This window comes from Pygocentrus nattereri, chromosome 26, assembly GCF_015220715.1.
Source record: "Pygocentrus nattereri isolate fPygNat1 chromosome 26, fPygNat1.pri, whole genome shotgun sequence".
In the NCBI taxonomy this organism is placed as follows: Eukaryota; Metazoa; Chordata; class Actinopteri; order Characiformes; family Serrasalmidae; genus Pygocentrus; species Pygocentrus nattereri.
The window spans coordinates 10,188,372-10,201,026 of record NC_051236.1 but is presented as its reverse complement, the minus strand read 5'-3'; the positions used below and the strand labels follow the sequence as shown (position 1 = coordinate 10,201,026).

Here is a 12,655-nt window from a genome sequence, read left to right as displayed (position 1 = left end):
ATGTTGGGCAAGTGAATTCTGCCTTTTTCTACTTACTGCCTGACAGCAGCAGTCGTTGTGTCCCACCACTGAACTACAGGCAGAGATGTGTGCCACACAGATGTTGCCTGTGGCTATCAGTTCTTTGCAGACAGTCACAGTGTTGTGTAGAAACAGAGAGACAGACAGAGAGACAGACAGACGAATGGGGAGACAGAGATAGACAGAAAAATAGATACAAAGAGACAGACACTGTCATATAGGACGAATGCTCTTTGGACATACAGCTCAATACATAGAAGATATTTTACATTTTAAAATATACATGGAACAGATGGATAATTTATGATTTGTCCATTTTTAGAAACAACAATATTGAGCACTGCTTATATTTTTGAATATTTAATAGTTATTTTTTCAGCTTCTCTAGGGTTCTGAAAGAAAAGCACAATATGTACCCAAGGCAACAACACTGCCTACTATTTTTTGCTCTTGTTGGCCCATGTTTATTTAACAGCTCAGAGGGAGAAAACCGATCCTCTCTATCCATGTAAAACTATTATACATTAAAATGCTGAAGGCATAAAATGATCCCAACTGTTCTACTCTCAGAGGTTTGATCAATTTTATTACATATGTATTTATTTATTTTTATTAAAGGAGACAAAACTGCATTTTCTTGCTAGGGCACATATACATTACCTGTCCCTGTATCATCCATTTAAGGCATTGTTAATTGTTGCACATTTCTCTTTTACAGAAAGCCTGTGATATTACAAGATCTTAGAATTGCTTTACATTGAGCAAACAGTGTCTCTGATGAACAGGAGAGTGTAAAACTGATGTAATGTCACATATTACAAACATTACATTTGTGTTAGTGACTGATTCAGCAGCCTTTTAATAGTGATTTCTAGTAATATTCAGACTTTGAGTTCAGTCTGTACCAAATGAGCCAACTTCAAATCTGCAACACCTAAAGTAAAGAAGTTACTTTAATGTCTACTTATTTGTGCCATCACATTGTTTCCAACTTCTGCCAAGCATATGCGTAGCGCTTCTCCATCTTCTGTTTGAGTCTTCAGGTTTCTGGATGGCTGGTTCATGATTCATCTGACTGTATCCATCCATCTTGTTCATGGTTGTCCTGTTCCTCTTTTATCTTCAACACTTCCAAGTATAAAGGTCTTTTTCAATTAATTAATTATTCTTAGAAACATACAAAATACAAAAGTCTTTGCCAAACCTCAGAGTTCAAAGGCATCTATATTTTTCCTCTCACTTGTTTATTATTTATTATTATTATTATCCAGCTTTCAGATCTTTACAGAACCACAGAGAAGACCACAGCCTGCAAAGTTCTGATATTTGTTTGTAGAGACAAGTCATTACATTTGAAGATCTTTTCAAGCTCTTTCATCCTTGTTTTCTCCGAGTGCCACTGTTTGCCATATTTGAGAGCTGGATCCTCTATTATTAATAATAACCCATGCAGGCAACCCTGTTCATCATTTCCACATCTTCTCCATTAATGGTAAAGTTCACTTTGTTCTTTGAGCATCCTTATAAAGGCCTTCAGGTCCTTCAGATTTTCTGCTATGAGTGTTCCATCATCCACATATTGAAGGTTACTAATGTTTCTTCCACCAAATACTGATCTTTGTAAAATTTTTGTTTCATGTCATCATGTGTTCATTGACATCCCTTGGAGTCCGAAAATGTTTGAAATTTTCTGAAACATTGTCCTTGTTTTTCTATGTTTGAGACTGAAAATGAGAGCAGTGATTTGTGTACAGAAACACCCAGATAACGCCATTTTCTTTACTGAGGAGTAAATGACAAGAGTTGAGCACTGCATACACAAACTGAATTAAGATTTGGTTTATACTCAGTCTTCAAAGAGCACAAAAAGTAACATGTCTTCTTTCAAATACATTTTATTCCAGTGTAAATCGTTGCCACATCCGACATTTGCTATGTAGGTCTAACCATGTTGCTACTATCATGGCCATACCTGCGCATGTGAGAAGTAACACCTGTTTCCTCAGCGACCGGTGTAGCTAATCTCTGCACCATCTTCTCAAACTCCTGCTAACACAGCATTGTAGCATTGTTGGGACTGATACCTGTTTAATTCTCTATAAGTGACCTAAAGAGGTTCATGACTGGTTAACATCACCGAATTGACAGGATGAGAGACACTTTAATTCATCCATTAAGAGCAAGGTCAGATCTCTTGTGAGCTCTGTTCCTCATACACTTAATTCAGGTGAGATTTTTATTATGATTACAGGTTATTCCAGCACTGGCCTGCACTCACCTGATTCTAGTGACTATTATTATTATTTCCTGTTTAATTAATAACTAATTAATCTTCACCTGAAATGTCCTTTGTCCACTGAAGTAGTACTTCAGCTGGGGTAGTTTTACCTGGGGATGCTGTAATTTGTAAAAGATTTGACTGTTCAGTTTGTAAGGTAAACAACCCCCAGACCCCCAGCCCCCCCCATTACACATGAAGGCTAGATTGAGATGTCATACTCTGGAGGTACATGTTCGTGTTACACAACAGGTGTGATGCTCAATAACAATAAACACTATGCAGAGAGTTTTTGTTACTGTCTATTCAGACAGTACTGCTATTACTGGACTGGAGTGCTAACTTCAGTTACATTAGGTAATCCCATCATTAGTGCCAGAACTATGAATACTGTAGATTTTATACTGGATTAAAATCAAGGTTGAGTATTTATGTAAGTTCACTTACATTGCATCATTACAACATTAGAATATGTAGTGCTGAACACTGACAACAATGACTGCTAATGCTGCTAGCTGAAAACAATAGTAAGTCATAATGCTTCATTTTAAAAGTTAAGAATAAAGTGGTAATTAACTTGGACACAATCCGGAAGTTACAAGCATTAGGCAATCATATATATATGAAATCCTGTGCCAGTGTTCAGCTGCTAGTGAGCAATGGCGGAGGTGCGGGGGGTCAGATAACACAGACAGCACAACTGCTATTTTAAACACATTTACAAAATGTTGACTTCCTTGCTCTATGAACTGTTTTTGTACATCTTACATTCATATCTTAATGCATTGCATCAATGGTACTGAAGAACAAAATACACAGTGCCAAAACTGAGGGACCTCTAAAACAGCCTAAAATTGTTTTTTTTATGGCTACTGGGTAAAATGATTGAATGTATACTACAGAAATTAATTTAGCATTAGAATCCCCTCCTTATGGTCATTGCACATCAATGTTTTTATTAGAACAATCAAAATAAATGTTGGAATTAAAATACTTAAATGAAATAAATTACAAGTAAAATACTTGTACTTAAAATATTTCACTTTGAGATTTTATTAAAATATTAAAATTCAAGGCTAAACACTGAAAATGTTAGTAGATATTATTAGGTTAGAATATGTAAACCCTCTCATTATTCTTAATAACATCATAACCACAAAACATTGATGATAAACAAATGCAGCTGTGCCTGTGATGGATGTTATTTATATCTTAAGACATTTTTAAAGACTATATTTGTGAACTACACTGAATTAAAAAAATCTGAAGTCATTGTCACAGGAAGAAAAAAAAACTATTTGCATGTACTGATTCCTCATATTGTTTGTTATGCACTTCTCTTTCATTAGGCCTGCATTTAATGACACGCAATTATTAACACTCTAATAATCCCACTGTAATGTGTAATTAATGCAGATTTTCAGTTTGTCTTCAGAAAAGATGAGCCAGAATTTGCTTATGAAAGAGTGCAAGATGATACACAAATGAACTCTTTAAACAACCAGGACTTGCTGGTGTGTCCAAACATTTACAGTTCTATTAGTTAAGCATAACGTAAGGCAGTTAATAAACGTTTTAAGGATTTTAAGCTAGTAGTTCAGTCATGATTGTCCTGTGAAGCCAAACACCTTTACTTGGGTATATGATTTAGCCACTCTGTAGTTCTTTATTTTTGGATGTTTGGATGCAAATGTTTGGGAACCCCTAGTCAAAAGAGGTTTTTGTTGATTTTCTAAGTGAAAGGTAATACATCCTCTACATAGAACACATTTTATTTCACAGTTTCTGTTCATTTATTGAATTTACCACATTTACCATGTCATGTTTTATTTTTTCAATTATTATCTCGAGCCCTTCTCCATTTGTGTCTGTTACACTAAGTCTTCATACAGTTTAAATAAAGTACGATCATTTTCATAATGATTTAGCTGAGAGTTTGAACTGAACACAGCCATACTTGTGTCTAATCGCTGTCTTAATTGGAGCGGAGTCTTCTCTTTGATGCTGAATATGCCCAGCATCACTCTGTCTACAAGTGGCTAATGTGACCTTTCCATGCTACCTTCTCTTCATCGCTCTCTCTTTCTCTCTCTCTCTGCTTTCACTCTCCTCTTCTCCCTCCAGGAGTGATTCGAACAGCGGTGGCTGATCTCGATCGGGAGACGCAGGACCGCTACGAGCTGGTTGTCAAGGCAACAGACATGGCAGGCCAAATGGGCGGTCTCTCTGGCTCCACCACGGTGACCATAGTGATCACGGACGTTAATGACAACCCTCCACGCTTCCCTCAGAGTGAGTGGGCATTAAAAGTGCCTCAAAACAGACACATGCCATTAGGATTGCCCTTTCTGTGACTCTGTCTCCTGTGGGTCTGGACATACAGCTTCCTGTTCAATGTCAGAAATAGCTAACAACGTCATAGCCAAAAACATTTTAATGATAGGCTATGATGTTGATCAGATCAGATTACCTGATTTAAAATGATAATTGATTAAAATTATGTTAAATTCGTCTTACTGGTCTCTCTTAAGTCAGTCTGATGGACACACTCATTTATACACATTGTGTCATGTAGTGTTTCTATAAGTTCTATAAGTTTTAAACAGTTTCTTTTTTTCTAATTAAGTATTTTAGAATCTATGAAATATACTGTATGGTTTGTCATTGTTCAGCTAAGACCATTAGAATTTCTTTAAAAGCTTTAAAAATATTTGATTAATCACTTTTTTCCACCTAAATTGGTCAATTAAGGAGTTCTAAAATGTATTCATTTATTTATTTTTGCTTAATTTTTATTACCCTTTTTTAAAGATAAAAAGGCTTTTATGAAACAGAACCACATTTGAAGTACATTCTATTAGCCACAGTCTTAATATAATTACCATTATTTGTTCTCTAATGAGCCTAATTGGCATCTTAAATCTTAAAATGAAAAATCAGTTGCTTGTTTAAATAGCATAAATCAAATAAAGAGCTATATCAGAAGCAAGAGGCAGCTGGCTGTTTAGCACAGTGAGTCATTCAGACTTCTAATTGAGAGTTAACAGCAACAAATTCCAAATGCAAATGCCACACTTGAAATCAGATCTAGACCTTTTATCTGATTACTTATGAGTGAAACGATGAAATAACAACTGGCCATGGAATATCTTATCATCCAATTGTTCAATTACTTTTGAGCCAATTTTGAAGGTGGTTATGTATGAAAATAGTGGCAATTTCTATACTGGTCACTTGATTCTGATGTAAATTCCCTCAAATTAATAAAGGTTTTCACTTTGATCTCATATTTATTATTCACGTTCAACTCCAACTGCAAACAATACGCTACAGTAAAGAGCTAAAATGACCAACTTTGTCAACATCCAAATATTTATAGACTTGACCATCGGGCAGTCGTGGGCTGGAGGTTAGGGAGCTGGCCCTGTGACTAGAAGGTTGCCGGTTCAATCCCTAGGGCCGACAGTCCATGACTGAGGTGTCCTTGAGGAAGACACCTAACCCCCAACTGCTCCCTGGGCACCGTGGATAGGGCTGCCCACCGCTCCGGGCAAGTGTGCTCACTGCCCCCTAGTGTGTGTATGTTCACTAGTGTGTATGTGGTGTTTCACTTCACGGATGGGTTAAATGCGGAGGTGGAATTTCCCCGGTTGTGGGATCAAAAAAGTATTGCTTAACTCACTTAATAATTAAGCTACAGCATTTTGGTGTAGCTGCAGCATCAGTGTTTAAATACAGCACAAGTACATTTACCTGCAAAATAAGTGGGCAAAATTAATCAAGTTTGGAGCAAAAAACGGCCAGTTCCAATCTTATACGATTTCAATTGTGCATTCCCATAAAATACTTTTATACTCTATATTGACAGCCTCAGTCTTAATCCTCTATGCATACAGTATGTCAAAGTGATGCCACTGTTGTATGTTGTAGTACCAATAACAGTTTTGATCTTCAAGGAGACAGAAAGTCACGTCCCTCATATGTTTTCTTTCAAAATACGACATTAGTAAGACATTTTACTACAAATGTGACTCTGATCAGCAGCAGGCCTGTGCAACAAATGCAGAGATGCCAAAAATCATCCTTAGATGTTTCAAATAGAGCATCACCCTGAAATAACTGAAGACCAGTTTCAACAGTTTGTGTATTACTTACATTCCTATTAGCATGAATCTGTTTGTATTTCTAGTTCTAACTGATGAAAAGATCAGAGAAGTCAACGAGATGCTGTACTGCACATTATGAACAAAGTACAAGTACTGTAAAAATTTTTCAGTCAACTTTCTGCAAAATTCTGAAAAAGCCCAGCATTTTTAAGCTTCTGTTGCTATGTCCATCAAACCTTCAGCTCAGGCTACTTATTGGTATCCATAGCCAAAGGTCCAGTAGCACAAAAGAATACTAAAAACTTTTTTTGTATTCAAATATGAACTGGCTCACCAGGGTGTTCATTGGAGACATAAACTATATTTCCAAAAGTATTGACTCGTCTGAATTTTTGACCATTTTTCCAGAAGCACATTTGTGAGGTCAGACACTGACATTGGACGAGAAGGTCTGGCTCGCAGTTTCGACTCTTATTCAACCCAAAGGTGCTCTATCAGGTTGAGGTCAGGCCAGACAAGTTCTTCCACACCAAACTCGCTCATTCATGTCTTTATGGACCTTGCTTTGTGCACTGGTGCGTAGTCATGTTGGAACAGGAAGGAGCCATCCCCAAACTGTCCCCAAAACCTCTTGGTCTGCTAAAGCATCGAGTTCCTTTCACTGGAACCAAAGGGCCGAGTCCAACTGAAAAACAACCCCACACCATAATCCCCCCTACACCAAACTTTACACTTGGCACAATGCAGTCAGACAAGTACTACTCTCCTGGCAACCGCCAAACCCAGACTCGTCCATCGGATTGCCAGATGGAGAAGCATGATTTCTCACTTCAGAGAACATGTCTCCACTGCTCTAGACTCCAGTGGTGGTGCTTTACACCACTGCATTCGACACTTTGCGTTGCGCTTGGTGATGTAAGGCTTGGATGCAGCTGCTCGGCCTTGGAAACTCATTCCATGAAACTCTACGCTGTTCTTGAGCTAATCTGTAGGTCACATGAAGTTTGGAGGTCTGTAGCGACTGACTCTGCAGAAAGATGGTGACCCCTGCGCACTATGTGCTTCAGTATCCGCTGACCCTGCTCTGCCATTTTATGTGGCCGACCACTTTGTGGCTGAGTTGCTATCATTCCCAATTGTTTCCACTTCCTGTAGGCTAATTTTAATTTACAAAAAAAAAGTTCCGGAAACCACGTTTACCGTGTCTAAAAAGACGAAAATTAAAGCTAAGAAAGCCCCCCCCCGCCTTTAACATTAGATGTTTAAGCTAACACCATACCTTGTCAAAGCCATGTTAGGTGCTGAGAAGGACTTGTCTTGTATACATAATCTTTCAGCAAGTTGAGAAAAGGTAGCTAGCAAACTAGACATTGTTCTGTAACTGTTGGCTGTGACTGGACAGAGCTCATTTGCATATTGCAGCCTTCTGAACTATCAGTACTGCAAAGGACAATATTGCATTATCAGTCAACACTATATTGTGCAGCCTTTCTTTAAAGCCTGCGTCCAATTGATTATCTGGGTTTCATGCAGTACTGGTGGAAAGTGATAGCTCCATTATATACAAGGTTATTGCTGTCCAAGATGCACAATACATTTCACACAGACGTCCTGTAGAATATAAATAGTATATGTTGTCCTCAGGAACAGACAGCAGTGGAAAGATTGCACAGAGCAGGCCGCTAAGGAAATTAGCAGAGAAAGCACTCAGCTAGCAGCCTATGCAGGTTTGTCTGAAGTGTTTCAAGTGTACAGCACTGTTCAAAAGTCTGGAATTAGTGTTTTCAGTATTACTGCAGAAAATGTACAAAAAGATTCTAATGTGCTGATGGCTTTATAAGCTTCAAATAATTAGTGGGAAGCTTGGAAGCTGTTAAAAAATAGCCTACATTATTTGAAATAGCTGAGATGGTTGTATAGCATCAGGAAAGATGTTACCAAACCAATAAGGTTTTTCAAAATTTCTGCAGTTAACTTGTTGAGTAAACTAAGTAAGGGAGGGTTTGGTGTGAAATGGTTCATTATAGAGAAACTTACCAACTAAGATTTGTTTAGTGTTTGTTTCTGACCTTTATAATAATTTTAGTGTGGTATTGAGTCATGTTTGCTTGTTTTAGAATTTAGTTTGTTATATTTTAAAATGGGCAGCAGTCGTGCACTGTTCACATTTAAGTGAACATTGTAATTTCATTGTAGTGAGCTGAAAACAGCTGGCTACTTTGGGGGAACGATGCTCAAATGCATGCAGGCTGAGATTCAAACAGAGAAAGTCTGCAGAGATAGAGGCCAGTTCTGAACCCCTGAAGGCAGCCTAATATTGTTTTACTAGTGATCTAATACAATAATGAAGCTATTATAAACCGTTATATCTCCCGCTCGGTGTGTATTTCTGTTCAATCTGAGTGTGTGTCTGTGGACATGAAAAAACCTGTTACCATGCCACAAGAATCTGATTGGCTGCTTCTCAGTTCTTTTGCATCAAGTTCAGTCAGAACCAGAGAGCCCAGCTCTGATGTACACAAGTGGTTTGATTTGTCAGTTATATATATATATATATATATATATATATATATATATATATATATATATTTTGCCTTTTACATCATAACTCTGTGAGACTGTTTATATCTTAATACTTTAGTCATGCAGAAGTTTTGAAAAGTCTGTCAAATTCCCCTTTAATATCCAGTACGCCTCATATTTACTCTCAAAATGTATGGAAGCGACAAAGAAAGAGCTTGGCTAGCAGCACAGGCAGGTTGTAACTGCTGCACACTGCCAAGTGAAAAGCTCCTACAGTGTGAAAGAGTGTCTTATGCTGTTTGCTATGTATCGAGCAGCTTGATCCATTTAGAGTGGCTGATTGAGTAAGTGAAGCTTGAGCCTCATTGTCAGTTCCAAAGGTCTTTTGCTGGAGCCCATCAGTCTTGTGTATAGAGCCATCACAAACACACCCATGTGCCTGGCCTACAAAGCACTCCTGCAGCAGACGCTGGTGCGCATGGGCTCCATATAGTAGGGATTCAGAGAGAATGCGAGCGGCATGGCCACAGACAAATGAAAAGCACTTTGTCTGGTTGCTTACATAGCAGTGAGGACCCGATGGGTGTAGCTTTTAATATAGCTTATGTCAGGGGAACACTAGGGGTATGTATGGCTCTCTGTGTGTATGTGTGCTCGCGTCTGGCAGCTCCCCACAGAAGGAACGGAATAAAGAGAAGAGAAGATCACGCACAGACATATTAAATTTGAGGGACATGTGGGTATTTTTTTTCTACCCATTTTCTATGTTGTTTCTTTGGCTCTTTTCTTTCCTCCGTGAGGCATTACGACATTAGATTTATTACAGTGAGGAGAGTGTGTGAGTAAGGCTTGCGCTCCCCAGTGCCTCTTTTCTTCTTCATCTCAATAGCCCTCCTGTTTCCTGCCTTTTCCTCTTAACCACACAAGTCCACATAGTCCAGTCTCTCCCTACCATCTAATTCAGCGAGCTCTCTTTGCTGTGCTGTGGGTCAGAATGATATTGCATGTCATATTTTTTGATAGCAGATGAATGCAACACCCTAGAAGTTCAGATATAAAGGCAGGTGCAATGGACTAAAACTAATTTTGTATTTCTGTGATACTGTAATGAATGACAATGGTGCCATTTAAGAAAGTAGGGCCAGAGGGAAGTGCTATTTTTGCCTTGCCTATTTACCAGTGGAGCACTGGAAACTGTTAGACTGGCTTTACATGGTGAAATTAAAGGTCCTTGAAACCTACATGAAACTAAATTGCACTTGTGTTGCATGGAAAGTGTCCTGCAACTCATTTGAAACTCAGTTGCAACAACTGCATGCATGTCCTCTTTGTAAAATAAGTTTCATGAAACTGCCAATCGAAACACTGATAGCCAGTCCATGTGATCATGTCAAATGACATACTTTCAATACTGATTTAACCAGATAAATAGACAAGAAAGTAAAACACAAGACAATGTATTGGACAGTTGAAAGGGAGACCTAGAGTCACTCAAGGTTGATAGTTTTTCATTTTGTTAGTTTCCTTTGTCATGACACTAAAGGTGTGTTTCTCATGGCAAATATCTGTAACTAGCTGACTTAACTAGCCAGCTAATCGTAACAACTGTTTAAACGTATGTATACACACACACACACACACACACACACACACACACTATATTGCCGTAGGTATTCACTTGTCTACCTTCACACACACATGAAATTGAGTGACATCCCATTCTTAATCACAGAGTTTAATATGATGTTGGCCCACCATCTGCAGCTATAACAGCTTCAAGTCCTCTGGGAAAGCTTTCCACAATGTTTAGGAGTGTGTTTATGGGAATTTTTGACCATTCTTCCAGAAGTGCATTTGTGAGGTCAGACACTGATGCTGGACGAGAAGGCCTGGCTCACAGTCTCCACTCTAATTCATCCCAAAGGTGTTCTGTCAGGTTGAGGTCAGGACTCTGTGCAGGCCAGACAAGTTCTTCCACACTAAACTTGCTCATCCATGTCTTTATGCTTGCTTTTTGCACTGGCACGCAGTCGTGTTGGAACAGGAAGGGGCCATCCCCAAACTGTTCCCACAAAGTTGGGAGCATGAAATTGTCCAAAATCTCCCTTGACTGGAATTAGGGGGACAAGCCCAACTCCTGACAAACAGATCCACACCATAATCCCTGACAGCTGACTGTGGAATTTTTGTAGCAAGGAAATTTCATGACTGGACTTGTTGCTCAGGTGGCATCCTAACACCGTACCATGCTGGAATTCACTGAGCTCCTGAGAGCGACCCATTCTTTCACTAATGTCTGTAGAAGCAGTCTGCAGGCCTAGGTGCTTGGTTTTATACAGCTGTGGCCATGGAAGTGATTGGAACACCTGAAATATAGTGTGTGTGTGTGTGTGTGTGTGTGTGTGTGTGTGTGTGTGTGTGTGTGTGTGTGTGTGTGTGTATATATATATATATGAATGAACATGATAGATGCAAAGATGATAAAAATGCTGTGTAAATTACATGTAAATATATAAAATAGAAATATGTCATTTACACGTCACAGACTTTAAAGTGCATGTATTTAAATATGTGCTGCTGCTTTTGGCCATATCAAAAGAAAGTTTCACTATATAAAGCCAGCCTTAGTGATGCACCAAAATGAAAATTCATAACATAAACCGAAATTCAAGATACACCTGCCCAATAAAGAAAATACATTGTATTACTGATGATTTATTGTTCTATTGACCTGATTTTAATTCAACAAAAGAGTCTAACAAAAAAAGTCAACAGTTCATAAAATAAACTTGCTGAAATTATTACAGTATATAAGCTACAGTATGTACCTATGAAATCCAGTGTCCTTGACAACAAAGGATAGTTTGTTGTCCACTAAATTCTATATTTTGCCACATTGCCACTGTATTTTTTCCCCTTTTCCTGTCATTTTAAAAACTGGGGCTTCAGATGGTGTTGTCTTAGCAGGAACGTTCTTTTCTGTAGATGTTCTTGGGTGTTATACCTTCTCCTGATACTAGAGTTGAACAGAGATTATAAACTGCATGTCTCATGTCCCTTATAGAGACACAGTCAACTTTTTTTCCCCAACTGATCTGCTACAGTTCAAACATGTCTGCACTGACCAGTACAGGTAAAACAAAGGGGGGAAAAAAAACAAAGCTGTTAATCATACTTTGTCATGGCTAAGCCAAAAGAGCCATTTTTACCGTTTTCAGCCAAAATGTTTCAGTGGCTGAAATTTTGACGCATCCTTAAAAACTGCTGTAGGGTCATGAAAAATAATCTAATCTCTTTCTGCAAGTCAGTACTTCTTTAATGCTCACTGCATTTGAATTTAACAAACCTAAATCACCAACCGTGCAAGAGTCCTCCGCTCCTTTCTAGTTTTGGTCAGTGTGTTTGTTTCTCACGTAATGTTCCCATAATGGCATAATTACATAATGCCTTGCTTCAAGCCGAGCCAAAAAGGGCTGCATTTCGAGCTAAATCCCAGTAATGACTTCTGGCTACTCCGGTGTGCTGTGGGATTAGAAACGGCTGTGTACAGGCTGTGAGTTCCGCATCCTGAATCATAATGTCCCTGAAGCATTACATTCATAAATTGACCAGCGTTGTGCCAAGAGCACATGCATAGCTTAGTGCTGCTAGATGTGTACCACACAGTGGAGGGAATATGACACTTACTTGATCCATTTATCTACCTTTCTTTCTTCCACCTCTCCAT

At 38.5% G+C, this 12,655-nt stretch overlaps 1 protein-coding gene across 2 annotated transcripts in view; it reads left to right on the top strand.

The window, feature by feature from the left end:
* Window positions 1-12,655, top strand: part of LOC108431838 (cadherin-22) — a 237,705-nt gene that overhangs the window by 159,840 nt on the left and 65,210 nt on the right. For both annotated transcript variants that reach the window (XM_017705251.2, XM_017705252.2), the window contains exon 6: window positions 4,424-4,591. In XM_017705251.2, coding sequence (XP_017560740.1) covers window positions 4,424-4,591 — 168 coding nt within the window. The remainder of the gene's footprint in view (window positions 1-4,423; window positions 4,592-12,655) is intronic.